Below are 13,909 nucleotides of genomic sequence, written 5' to 3'. Positions count from 1 at the left end.
TATATATTTTTTTTTTACAGAACTTTAGAATATCGCTCCTTGCCCTGGACTGGTAATTCTAAATATACAGGTCTATCGTTTGTGTTAATAAAAAATAAAAATAAAAAAAATCTTTCACTGAAAGAGCCTGCAGTTCATAAGAGCTTCTGTAGCCGACGGAAAACTAAGAATCTCCGACTGGAAAGATGTGAGGGCGTTCTTCAGCGTCTTCTGCTGGCCTTTGTTCTTGTATTTCATGTTTAACAGCTTCTCAGCTAGATAGTGTAGCCACAACACGTTGGAATGAGGATTATACGTGGACCAGCAGTTACTAAGAGAGAGATGAGAATCAATGATTTAGAATGAAAGACTTTTAAATAACATTTTGTCTGAGGCTGAAGGACATACTTGTTTTCTTTCTTCATTAGACGGTAGATTTCAAACTGATAATCTCCCTGACCCATAAACAGCTCCTCATCATTAGAGATATCACATGACACCGTCAGTCCATCTGAGAGAGAGACACAGACAAGAGAAAAAAGGTTTCAAACATTCTGAAAATTATCCTATTCATTTGTATCAGTGTGATTGATGTAAAAGTAACGTTAATTTGAACAAACAATGGAAACAAGGTCGCAAATTTAACCTAAAATAAACTTTTAAAAGGACAACTCTCAATTTTTAACATATGTAAACATGAAGTGGAAAATAAAAGTTCACAGTTCGTTGTAAGAATAGAAAAGCTGGATGAAAATGAGTGAGCTTAGCTAGTTTGGGACCAAATATTGATAAGTAGTTTTTTTTCCTTACATAGTCAAGCTTTACAAATGCAAATCAACAACTTTTATAAGAAATTCAAGTTTGCTATAATTAATTCTACAGACTGTCAGTACTGTAATGTTGTATGGTTTCACAGACGAGGCTTAAGCCTGGTCTCAGACTAAAATGTAAGTCTGAGCTGTGTCAATCTGAAAGAAACTTGCACTGATTGATCTTAAATTACATCAGTGTTTTGGCTCAAGATTCACACCAGTGGTGTGTTTTCTGAGGCATGTTTAAGAAAAACTACTTCAAGGATGGTCTAATCCTGGCTTAGTCTAAGCCCTGTCTGTGAAACCAGGACTTGAGTTGTTAGATCTCAACTGAGAAAGTCAAGGAAGGACCTGAAAATAATCTCTAATATAATTTATTGAACGTGGGAACATGGGACAACAAAAAGAGTTTGAGTTTGCTGAGACTGACCGATCTCCAGGCGTGAGAGCGAGTAGTCGATGATGTTGACGTGAACCCCCCGTGTCTCGATGCAATGGACCGTTCCATTCAGGATGAACTCATTGTGTTTGTGCTTGACGTCCTTCACCAGGATGTTTCCCCAGTGAAGATCTCTGAAACCCCAGCACACAACGCTAACATCAGCTTACACTGACAGACAGACAGACGGAGGGTTTACACACGAGGTACATTTACAACACCTCACCTGTGTTCAAAGCACAGCGCTTGCTCGGCTACAGCCAAAGCGGCAGTGACTTGATGAAGAACGCTCTTGGCCTGGACCAGGGAAGACAGCTGCGACGGTACACACACATAAACTCTTTAAACACTAGAGCTCAAAGTATAAGAAAACCACACTTCTAATAAACAGGTTTAGACATTACAGTGACTTCTAAAGGAACAGTTCACCTAAAAAAATGACATTTCTGTCCAGAGTCCAAACGGTTTACAAATTAAAAGTGCGCTCGAGGTACCTTTCCGTTCATGTTCTCTAGATCACTCCCTCCAAACTCGAACTCCAGGATTAAAAACAGCTGCTCGTCATCAAAGAAATCTGTGCCATAGAATGAGTACATTTATAGACATTAAATATCATAATACAATTAAAAGGCATATCATAGTTTTTACCAGGTCTGTCGTTCTCAGATCCCTTCTGACGGTCAAACTTGTCCCAGGCTTTGAGCAGAGCGTCCGGATAACATCCACGAACACAATGAAGACTTAAAGATAAAGGAATAGTTCACTCACATGTGTGCATTCTTATAACTCTAACCCACACAAATCTCCTCATTTTATAATCAAGTTAGCAGAGAAGTAAAGAAGGCATACTTGTTTAGCCCAATGAAACCGTCTGTCTTGTTGATCTCCTTCATGTTAAGACAGCTCAACTCTCTGTAATAACATTTAAAGATGCGTTTGAATATCTACACACCATTACGTTCAGATTTTCCTAAACTATGCAAGACATCCTACTTGGAAATGATGATTTCATGGAGGATTTCGCCGAAGGTTTTCTGTTGTTCACCATTGACCTGCTGACTGCCTTCTACTGGGATGATCTATAGATATAGATATACAGGTAAATACTACAAGTGTCTGGGATGTGTCTGACAGCAGTTATCACGTGCACATACTTTGAGAGCAACGGTCTTGTTGGAATCGTTGATGGTGGAGAAGACCTCTCCAAACGTCCCTTCTCCGATCTTGCTGCAGAGCTTCATGCGAGCCGGAGGGATGCAGTCACTGAAGGAAAGTGGGCCGCTCTGATGGCATTCCTGATACACTTTTTCTGCATCACTGATATCTTCATCATACGAAGCCTACACCACAGACAAGGGAGGACGATCAAAAAAAAGAATAGAGACAAAGAGAAATCATAGAGATGATCTGTAATGAAATCTGGAACAAAGAGACAAGAATTATCTCTAGTTCTGTTAGATGTATTACCACATGTGACCCTTGACCTTTAGATTGAGATGTATTGTATACATCATCTTAAAGCTGAATAAATCATCTTTTCATTGATGTGTGGTTTGTTAGATGGACAATAAAATAAAATACATAAACAAATAAAAAAAACTAAATATTGAGAAAATCATCTTTAAAATTGTCCAAATGAAGTTCTTAAAAAAAGCAAATTACTAATAAAAACTTCAGTTTTGATATATAAACAGTTTAAAATGTATAAACCATCTTCATGGAACATGATCTTTACTTAATATCCTAATGATTTTTGCCATTAAAGAATGGTTCAATAATTTTGACCCTTAAAATGTATTTTTGGCTATTGGTACAAATACACCCCAGAGATTTAAGACTGCTTTTGTGCTCCAGGGTCAATAACATTTTATTGCAGACATTAATTTAAAAAGAACAGTATTTATTTAAAATAGAAATCTTTTGTAACAATATAAACTACCTTTCAAACCTTTGGGGTCAGCACTTTTTTTTAAGAAATATTTGTATTCAGCAGTGTTAATTGATAAAAAAATAAAAATAAATAAAAACTCAGTGCAGACTTATATTGTTACTAAATATTTCTATTCTGAATAAATGCTGTTCTTTTTAATTTTTCTATTTATAGAAGAATCCTGAAAAAAGCATCAAAGTTTCCAAAAGTATGTCTGTATGTATATGTATATTAAGCAGCACAACTGTTTCCAACACTGATAATAAATCAGAATCATTTCTGAAGCTCATGTGACAAGAAATAAATAAATTATATTTTAAAGTGCATTAAAAATAGAAAAACTATATTTTAAATTGTAATAATATTTTCACAATATTACTGTTTTTTTCTGTATTTTTTTTCTGATTTGATGACCACAAGAGAGAGAAAAAAAAACATTTTAAATCTTACTGATCCCAAACCTCCTCGAGTTAAACTAGACCTTTACCAAAAAAACCTGTTCATTAGTGTTGAGTGTTGTCTTTACCATGGGGGTGTTGATGGTGGAGCGGAGCAAGTGTGAAGATGGGAATCTGGACGGTGTACAGAAAGGGGAAGCAAAACAGGTCTAGACTGTGGTCAGGTGGAAATACAGCACCTGGGGACTTCAGATGAGCCTGAGCCAAGCGGCGAGGGGTGGCAAATGCTGTGGGACACACACACATTCAGGTGTTTATACATAACAAGAGCTTTTAGGAAAAGTGTCAAGCACATAAGACCATTTTACATGCTTTTAAGTTGTCAGAAGGAGAGCGGTATCAAAACAAAGGTGGCCCTAAATGTTCGCCGGCTGTCATTTAACATGTCAAATGCCGCTTTAGCTCTTAGATATGCAAACTATGAGTAGTTTAGTGTATGAATCGTAGACTACTGGCTTTATCTGGTCTGCTGCAGACACATACCAGTCTTCTTCTTATGCAGGGACAGTGCTGCCTTTAGTCGGCCCCAGGAGTGTGTCGTGAGTGTGTCGGGAGTAAAGTTGGTCAGAATGGAAGACAGATTCATTTGCTCCATCCTGAGAGGCGTTACAGCCAGACCGATCCCACTGGTGCCCTGCAGCCAGGCACATGATGAGTCCTGCATGGACACACAGAGAAGACAAGCAAGCGGATTAAATATTCAATCCTTCCATTTAACTCCAATTCAATCAGTTACAACAACTAAGTGGCATTTATTTTTTTTAGTGGCATTTAGCAATAAAAAAAAAAAAATCCTCAGAATTTTAGTTCGGATATGGTCTAAAGTAAACAAAAATATATAATAATATATTACCTGCTTAACTAATAATAAATGTGCCTTGACCCATGCATACATTTCATAATAGATATCTGAAATGTGCAACTCAAAAAAAACAAACAAATAAAAAGAATTGTAAAACATAAAAACCATATATAAAATGTCAAAAAAAAAAAACTTAATCTACTTGTCAAAGAGTGTAAATGACTATTAGCTACAGTAAAATGAGCACAGGAGTGTATGACAGTGACAACTGACCCCTGCAGAAGACATGCTGCCCCAGTCTCCTGACACCGTCTTTATCCGTCCGTCCTTTTTCCTCCGCTTTTCATTGAATTCTCCAGCACCCCTCTTTGACCAGCGGCTGACATTAAGTCCACTCACACAAACTTTGCGGCCGGTGCCAGTACCTGACCCAGTGCGTTCTTTAGGCACAGCAGGAGGACGTGTTTTGCTATAAGCTGCAGAGGCAGACGGAGAGACCGGAGGTGGTCGGGATGATGCAGACGAGTGTTGAACATCTCCTTCAGGGTTTCTGGGAGTCTGGGAGCTGGTTGGGATGACGTTCCCCGTCTCTTTGAGAGGTGGAGAGGATGCACTGTCTCTGTGGCAGGTGTGTGGGGAGGCGGGGCAGGGCGCTTCTGCTGCCCTCTGGTGGACAGAAGGATACGCATCCAAGTCCAGACGTGGAACGCTGACAGCGAGGGAAGATAACAGACATTCAGCCTTAAGACGCCCAATAAGAGACTGCTTTGAACAAACAGCTCCAGCAAAAGGGGAAGTGGACGGAGACTTTGAGGAGAGATAGAGTGATGGTTTGGATAGAGAGGAGCAGCTGGATGATACAGTTATATAGGTTTGGCTGTTTGCTGCCACAGACGACTCCAAGCAATCAGAGGAGATTTTCTCTTCTCGTTCCCTGACGCAGCTTTGCACCAACAGATGATCCGAGACGTCTATTTTTTTTAGCATTACGGCTACATCCACTTTGCGACACCTATATATGAAACAAAACAACGGGAACTTATTTAAAAAGGGTCTGTTTTGAATATATAGAAAAAAAACAATAGATTATCCTTTTTGAATGCATTAAGAACTATAAGTCCAAGGTTTTTCATAGCATGTCTTTTATGTGTTTTTTGAGGTTGAATTGAAATCAAATACTGCCATACTGAGCCTTAATACTTCTGATTGTGAGGTCTACTTCATAAATATTGAGAAAAGTATGTAAAAACATGTCTCGGGTCACTTAAACCATTTATGCAAATGAAGGCTCCCTTAAATGGTCACTAATGGGGTTGGGTGCCCATTAATTTTTTGAGATATCAACCTCAAATTTGGAATATAACTTGTTCAGAATGTAGATTTTCTAGCAGTTTTAGAGTAAAACATGTTTTGTAAAATATGAATTTTATATAAAATAACTGTTTTTATATTTTCATAAACATAACTTTTTTGTTATATAACCATTATAACTTTTTCACTTCTACAATAACCTGCCAAGTGTCTGTTTTGAAAAAAGACCAACCTTAAGTCTGTGGCACTGTTTAAAACCGTTCAAGCTGGAAATGTCATTTTCACGTCTATGCTCAAAAAGTGGAACCGACAGGTTTTTACACACAGGTTTCCAAACTTTTGACTGGACATGTAAACGTTTGCGGCCAAAAAAAATCTCACTATAATAATAAAAAATTAATAATCATAAATCACAAGTGTAAGAGTTTTCACTTTGTGAATAAAGAGGCATTACTCACCTCTCCTTTAACTCGTCTGCTAAAGATTCTAGACGTGACTGTCGTGAAACGCATCCAGGATTTCCTTTTTTATCCCTCTCTCCATCCCCAGCTCTCTCTTCCACAACTGCATCCCGTTCTCCTTCCTTCTGCTCCATCACTCTCTCTCCCGAGGAGATCCCTGGGTTTGTGAGTTGGTGACTTGTGTGGTCACACGCTTTCATATTCTTCAGATTATGAAGGCTGTAGTTGTTTTCTGCAGGCTGGTGAAGTTCATCAAAGCTGAGGGAGGAGATCTCACTGATGGAGCGCTCTGGTAAGGTTTGGAGCCGTCTGCAGACCAGAGAAGGTGTACTCGACAGCAGAGGACGTTTACTTGGGAGCTGCTGGTCATCGCTGTCATTGAACGAGACTTCAGCCAGAGCCACGCGGTTCTTGAGAGCAGCATGATTATTGGAGCCCATGTGAAGCGGCTTCCGCTTGTTTTGGGAGAATGGAGGAAGAAAGTCATCTAAGGAATCATCAACAGACTAGAGGGAAAGAAAAAAACTGTTTTAATGCCAATCCAATAGAAACCAAGAACCCCCCTTGCAGACTGTTACTTACGATCGGATTGGTTTGGATGGGTGCTGGTGGTCTTCTGCGATGTGTGACGAACTTAGGCAAACATTGAGCGCCGAACACTTTCTCAGCACTACACAGATACAAAACAATATTTCACTCAAACAAAGTCAAGCAGCAGTGATTTTTTTTTTTTTACTAAATGTATAACAAGCCTCACCCAGCACATTCACCAGCAGACGTTTTCGGACGAATTCTTTTCTTTATCATACAGGAGTCATCCTCATTTTCACTGCTGCTGAGAATGATCGGTTTATTTGTTTTTGCCGTTCGAGTCTTCCTCACAGCTGTCGTCCTCACTGATGGTTTTGCATTTGTCTTCTTTCTGCAGAAACAAAGCCATACGGTACAGTGAAGGTAAACACTGTTAACTAACGGTCATCTATGACTTTAGACTCAAACTCCTAATTACTGCTTATTTATAGTTAGTTAGGTAGTTGTTAAATTTAGGTATGGGATGGATTAAAGGATCTAAAATATGCTCATGCAGCATAAGCCACTAATACACGGCCAATATGCAAGCAAGTTTAATGTATTCGCTGTGGATATTTCATCTGTTCTGCACAATGTTAGTGAACTGTGTGTTCTAGTGTGCTGTTTTGCCATAGTCCAGACCTGAACAATGAGGACGGTGAGTAGTTTTCCTCGTTCTCCTTTATAGCAGTCATGCCTTTGCTCTTGGCAGGACGGGAAGCTCTTTCTCTTATTCTCCTATTCACAGACAAAGGAACTGTCATTGATAATATCAGCTTCCCTATAGAAATTTTAAACCACAGTTAAGGATTAAATGCATGCATGTGTGTTTTACCGTTTCTTGGGTTGTGTGGTCTCTGTTATGGACTGATCTGATGAAAGAGTGCTTGAAAACGAGAAAGCTGCTTTCTTCAGGTCAGGAGAGAACCACGGCTCCACCTTTCGCATTCTTTTACTGTACGTCTTGATAAACAACGGCCCATTTCTTCCTCTTGCATTCATCTTGGAGCTTTACTACAGACAGAGTAGAATTAAACAATTATTATAAAATAAATTAAAATTAGTGCATATAAACGTAAAGGCAAGATCATGTTTTCAAATGTAGAAAAAAAAAGGAACTTCAAAATGCAATGTTGTGAAATTTCAATATAATTCCTTTGTTTTATTAGTAACAGGTCATTCCTAATGTTAGTTACACTTAAAACAAGGTTTCATTTTTAAACCGTTAGCACGTACTAATAACGAACAATACTTTAGATAATATTAATTTCAACATTTACTAATACTTAAAGATCAGTTAAGAATAATCAGGCACGTCCTGATTTTGCCAAGTTCGATGTGTTCCTAGGTCAACATATTTTGTTGACCCTGGAACAACATTTTACTCCAAAAATATATTCATAACCATATCCCTACACCTAAACCTAACCTTAACCATGAGTAATCCATAAAATCAGAGGAAATGATAGATGAATGACACTGATGTACAAGCACCAAACAGTGATTTTAAGCGTAAACTTCACAAAATCTATAAACAAGTTCTTCAAATCTGATTGGTTAATCACAATGTTGTTCCAGGGTCAACAACGATGTTGTCCCAGGAACATGTCTCACTTGGTAAAATCAGGTTCTGCAATAATCAGTGCACTGTAAACTAATATAAACATGAAAAGTTTTATTAAACAAAGGCTGTAAAAGTAATGCTAACAAATTAAACCTGGCATATTGACAGAAATGTTTATTAATATGCATTGTCCATGTAATAAATAAATAAAAGAGGAGATGATCTAAAAATCTCTTCATGTAAACAAAAATTAAAGTGGCATTATTTAACTGACTTGCCTAGATGGTTTAGGCTTATTTGTAATATTATTCTTCTAGATAAGTGTAGCTGAAAGTGATCATACCAAAACAAACAACCTAACGGCGCTAAAAATCAACACGAGCTAACGATGAACTTGAACTAAACACCAAACGGTTTCAAATATACACATTTGGAGTACAAACTGTTTTCGGTTACTGAAAATGGCAATGTAAATTAAATAAAAAAAATGCTTGTAAAATTAAAAAAGTCGAAATGATAACTTCATTTTCGAGAGAAAACGCTAAAAGCTAAAGCTAACCGCTAACTTTTGTAACGTTACATGAAACATCTGCACTACGATGCGCATGTTTTAAAAAATTGAAAGCGTTAATATGATGCCAACTGATTGTACCTCTACAGCGTGTTATTGACATGCAGAACTCTTCTCGGTATTATTAATAAATGAATGTCAAATATGAACCGAACTGATCACCATTATAACAAACCGCTTCGCGTTCAAACTGAGTAGAGTCGCTCGCTGATTGGAGATTCTTCTTCTTCGTGTTTAACGGCCGCTCACAACTTTGGGTCATTACCGCCACCTATTGAACACGAGCAACTCATACACTTTTGGGTCGCGGTGACCATAGACATATATAGGTAGACGCCCCATCGAACGCTACTGCCTATTGGCACGAACGAGCCGTGGAGCCGCCATCTTGGACCGGTCGCCAGCTCCACTCAGTGTAACTTGTTTGCCAGGTGCAATGAGCTGTTAGCGCATTAAATTAATCATATCTCACTGAATACCTAACTGATTTTGACGCGGGGTTTTTTGCTGCAAAGGTCATTCATGCAGCTATGGTACAGGACACATGATTCAGCGTATTTTAATATACATAATATGCTTTACAGTGACATATTATATTCTGATATAATATATAAGTGACCAGATGCCCAAAATCTAAATATGTGAGGTAGGATATTTATAAATCACACACTATAAGTATGATAAAGAAGCAGAAACAGATAGTTGCAGTAAAATAAGATATTTTAATAAGTTGAAGAAACAATTTATTATAATTTGTGACATATACACTCTCTCTGGTTCTCTCTCCCTCTCTCTCTCTCTCTCTCTCACACACACACACACACACTTCTCCCTCACTCTCTCTCTCTCCCCATCTCACACACACACACACACACTTCTCCCTCCCTCCCTCTCTCTCCATCTCTCTCACACACACACACTTGTGAGGTTATAAGACAACTGCTCTCTTATAATTATTTAAAAAAAAATCATGCAAAATGCAGAACCACCCAAGAGGGAGAGAGAGTGAGATGACAGGATGAGACAAAATTTTTTATTTATTTTTGTTATAATTGTAATTTTATAATATTTAGATATGAATCCAACTGAATCCAACTTGTGAAAAGATATCTTTCAGGTAGTCAAATAGCATATAGTAGAGCTCTATAGCCATCTAGTGGTTAAAAGTGATTTTTTTATTTATTTTAAAACTTCATTTTCCAAAAAATGGGTATAAATGTTACATTAAATAATTTAAAATTATCCATGTTATCCCCATGAATGAAAGTTAGAAATCTGTGTCTTTTATAAAGTAAATTTTACATAAAATGCTGGGTTTTTTTTCGTAAAAAGCCTATTTAAATAAATATTTATTTATAGAAATTTAGAAGATATCATAAATCCTCCAAAAACTGCACGAATGTTGAGTAAAAACATTAACAAACAGAGTAAAATTACATTTAAAAAAAATATATATATTATCTTGTTACAAAATTAAATGTTATTGTCAAAAAACACGAGTGTGGACAGGAAACGAAGACCATCAGAGGGTTAATATACATTACTTCCTGAAATCACGTGCGCAAACACAAATAACAATAGTAGTAATAATAGTAATGTTAAATCTTACTTGTGAAAAGTAATCCCGAGCCGTACTTGCGAAGGTCCGCCGATCAGAACAGGAAAATGCTGCACAGTGATCTGGCATCTTAACTGCTGCTACGCAACGAAACTAGGAGTACGACCGGTTCAAGATGGCGGCCGCAAATCTCGTCGCCCAGCGGCCAATAGGGCGTCTACTTATATGATGTCTATGGCGGTGACATCTACTCTTTTTAGGAACTGTAGGAACTGTAATTCCTTCAAAACAATACATCGATTTAACAAGTGTTTCAGCCTATTTAAACAGTAATGCATTGCAGTAACAGTACAGCAAACATTCATTTTTTGAGAAAACCCATAATGTTTTAAAATATTATGAAATAATATAAAGATAAAATAAATAAAAAGGCGTGCGACCTCTGACATATATAGCAATTGTAAGTCGCTTTGGATAAAAGCGTCAGCTAAATGTAAAAAAATGTAAATGAAACATGCAATAAATTACTTTAACATCAAAGACAGACCTATTGTATTGTAATTATAACTACACAACCTAACCCTAACCATTCCCCTTCAATAAAAATAAAAAATACTGTAGAGATACATAAAAAAAAACATTGACACTTACTTCCCCCCCCCCCCCCCCCAAAAAAAAGTGAGCTCATAAAAGCCCATAAAAAAAAACTTGCTGAGATGAGCTTACATTTGGCCTAATGGATAAGGCATCAGCTCTCAGAGCTGGAGATTGTGGGTTCAAATCTTTGGTGATTTATTTTTAAGATCGCTTTGAAAGAAATTCCAGGATGCTTCTTTCAAAGCAGCATAGCCATAGAGAAAGGTGGAATTACCATATTTCTTGCACTAAACTGCCCTCATATGTGGCCCAGTGGCCTAATGGATAAGGCATCAGCCTCCGGAGCTGGGGATTGTGGGTTCAAGTCCCACCTGGGTCGTCTGCGGTGATTTACCTTTAAGATGGCTGTGATAGAAATCCTAGGATGCTTCTATCAATGCAGAATATCAATGGCAACTTGTAACTGAATTTTGTGTAGTTCTGGCAGTTTTGTGTGCATTACACTGTCAGAGAACGCCTCAGGCCTGCCCGTTCAGGCTGCGAAAACACATCAAACAAGTGGCCCAGTGGCCTAATGGATAAGGCATCAGCCTCTGGAGCTGGGGATTGTGGGTTCAAGTCCCATCTGCAGTGGGCTACATTTAAGTTAGCTGTGCAAGAAATTGCAGAATGCTTTTTCAAAGCAGCAGCTCACAGCCATGGCAAGTGGAGATATAGTTTGCATTTAAGCTCTGACAGTTTTGTGTGCGCTATACTGTGAGTAAGCGCATCTGTCCTGAATGTGCATGTCCCATCTCAGCCTGAGAATATATACAAAGCACGTATATATTCAACTGTTATTGAAATGCACGGGTATTTTATATTTTACATCATTTATCTTACAATAAAATAACAATGAAATGAAAACATGACAAAGTCACTGGATTTCTCATGAAATGCCATATTAAATATATATTCATAGAGGCAATTTGGAAATCTTAAAATTTTTACATTTTGCCAATAATATGCCACAGATGCCATTGACTGACTCAACTTAAATTGAACCTGGACTGACACACTGAAATACCTGATACCAGATGAGATACTTTGTAATGGGTATGCCTGTTTTTGAACTTTTCTATTTTTTAAAATTTTTTATTGCAGGTTTTCTCGGAGCACCAGTTGGAATGATTGCAAAAATTATAAATGGTTTGTCATTGCCGGGCTGCACGGACTGTGCAAGAAATTCCAGGGTGATTATTTCAAATCAATGCCTCGTTCATGAAAAATGCAAAAATAAATATATATAATATATAAATGGTCTTTAGATCAATAAATTAATATTCTAAAATGTTTGTCAAGCAAACAATTAACAGTAATATACACTCAAAGTGTGCTGTAATATTACAAAATGTAATGATTCTAACATTTATCTCCACACTGCAATCTCAGATGGCAAGACATTGATTCATTATTTAGGATTTGTTGAAATATTGGTGTCTGGGATGCTGTTAGTCTGGAGACTACACACACTGTGAGTTTAGATCAATGTGGGATTAGAATAAATAAAGTGGTCATAAATGGCTGTTGAGATACTCTCAGTTGAAACAGGTATGTCTATGACCCAGAAAAACTATTTTCCTTATGTTACGGCTTAATAAGAAGACAGAGGTCAAGGCCAGCACCTATTCAAGTCTTTGCATCAATCTAGATTTTAGCTGTTCGTTTTCATGCAAGGCTTGGTTTAGTACTTACCCAGATTAATTAATTGATATGTCTCCATATAATCAGGTATTAGTAGGCAGTCTGAGGTGACAGTGTTTATTTTTACTCACTTTCTTACTCTTTTCATTCTCATTCCATTCTCCTTTTATGAGCAGTTGTTCTAAGATTCTGTGTTTTTGTATTGGTGTAGCACCATTTGTAAAAGACAGTTGTAAGCAGAGAACGAGAAACGAGCACAGCACATCAAAGAAATGAGTTAACACAAGAAAATATATTTCTCTGATGAGATAATATGTTAGCACTGGTCAAGTTTTGCACTGTATTTATGTGTGGTCGACATTCTAGACTGGTCTATTTATGCATTTTTAATGTGCATTAGTGTGGATGTCTGTCCATGTGCATGTGCAGGGTTAATTGTGCATTATTAATGTGTGTCCGTACCAGACAAAGATTGTGTTACTCTACACATACACATGTGGGAACAAGTCTACACCTGAAATATTAATGCCATTTATTTAACTGTTACAACCAGGGAATCTTCTTCAGTGGAAAGAACAAATTAAACAATGAAGAAAGTGAGAGAGTCGTGCAGTAAGTGTAGACCACATATTAAGCTGAATGTAGAACATGAACCAATTTGCCAACAAATACAGGATTATAGGAATTACTGTTTGAAAAAATATGTAAGAATCAGTAACTAACTGTTCTTTTGACACATATAGTGTTAGCAAATATATAATCAATTGATTGCTTCTTTAACTCTTTCCCCGCCATTCGTGGAATTTTCTGGCTTGCCATGTTTCCACTGTTATACAGTAGGAGGCGCTATTACACATCTTCTGAAAGAATCCCTGAATCAAAACATGGTGAAGAAGAACCAGAAACAACGATTGCATATGAAATGAACATGATCATCAATCATTAAACGGCGTTTAAATCAAAACTGCCTAACGTTACCGAATTAAATGTTAATCTAGAACGTGTTTCACGGCTATGAAGCTTTGGTTGTGTGTTGATGGAAGCTTTCTGCTCCATCTATGTTTTAATCATCTATCTGAATTCCATACAGACGTAGTCTGACAAAAAAACAAAGAAATAAAAAATAATTATCAGCTTTTTGTAAAAAAAAAGTTGCTTTTTGATGAAAGGTGCT

At 37.3% G+C, this 13,909-nt stretch overlaps 2 protein-coding genes and 1 non-coding gene across 3 annotated transcripts; 1 reads left to right on the top strand and 2 right to left on the bottom strand.

The window, feature by feature from the left end:
* Nucleotides 1-4: 4 nt before the first annotated feature.
* Nucleotides 5-3,747, bottom strand: LOC113108399 (serine/threonine-protein kinase haspin-like). Its single transcript, XM_026271515.1, has 10 exons — nt 3,687-3,747; nt 2,385-2,570; nt 2,224-2,309; nt 2,080-2,142; nt 1,879-1,970; nt 1,725-1,804; nt 1,457-1,545; nt 1,222-1,364; nt 388-490; nt 5-310 (listed from the first exon to the last, which is right to left on the bottom strand). The coding sequence occupies exons 1-10, from the start codon at nt 3,687-3,689 to the stop codon at nt 115-117; spliced, it is 1,041 nt and encodes a 346-aa protein (XP_026127300.1). The 5' UTR covers nt 3,690-3,747; the 3' UTR covers nt 5-114.
* Nucleotides 3,748-6,183: 2,436 nt separating this feature from the next.
* On the bottom strand, nt 6,184-9,084 carry LOC113108404 (uncharacterized). The gene is made up of 6 exons (XM_026271528.1): nt 8,979-9,084; nt 7,598-7,776; nt 7,405-7,500; nt 6,950-7,114; nt 6,775-6,862; nt 6,184-6,698 (listed from the first exon to the last, which is right to left on the bottom strand). Exons 2-6 carry the CDS (start codon nt 7,762-7,764, stop codon nt 6,186-6,188), a joined length of 1,029 nt encoding a protein of 342 aa, XP_026127313.1. The 5' UTR covers nt 7,765-7,776; nt 8,979-9,084; the 3' UTR covers nt 6,184-6,185.
* A 2,274-nt stretch (nt 9,085-11,358) lies between these two features.
* On the top strand, nt 11,359-11,431 carry trnar-ccg (transfer RNA arginine (anticodon CCG)). Its single transcript has one exon. It is a non-coding gene; the product is annotated as a tRNA-Arg (tRNA).
* The last annotated feature ends 2,478 nt before the right edge of the window (nt 11,432-13,909 follow it).

Source organism: Carassius auratus, chromosome 1 (genome assembly GCF_003368295.1).
Source record: "Carassius auratus strain Wakin chromosome 1, ASM336829v1, whole genome shotgun sequence".
NCBI classification, from domain to species: Eukaryota; Metazoa; Chordata; class Actinopteri; order Cypriniformes; family Cyprinidae; genus Carassius; species Carassius auratus.
This window is presented reverse-complemented; position numbering and strand designations above follow the sequence as displayed.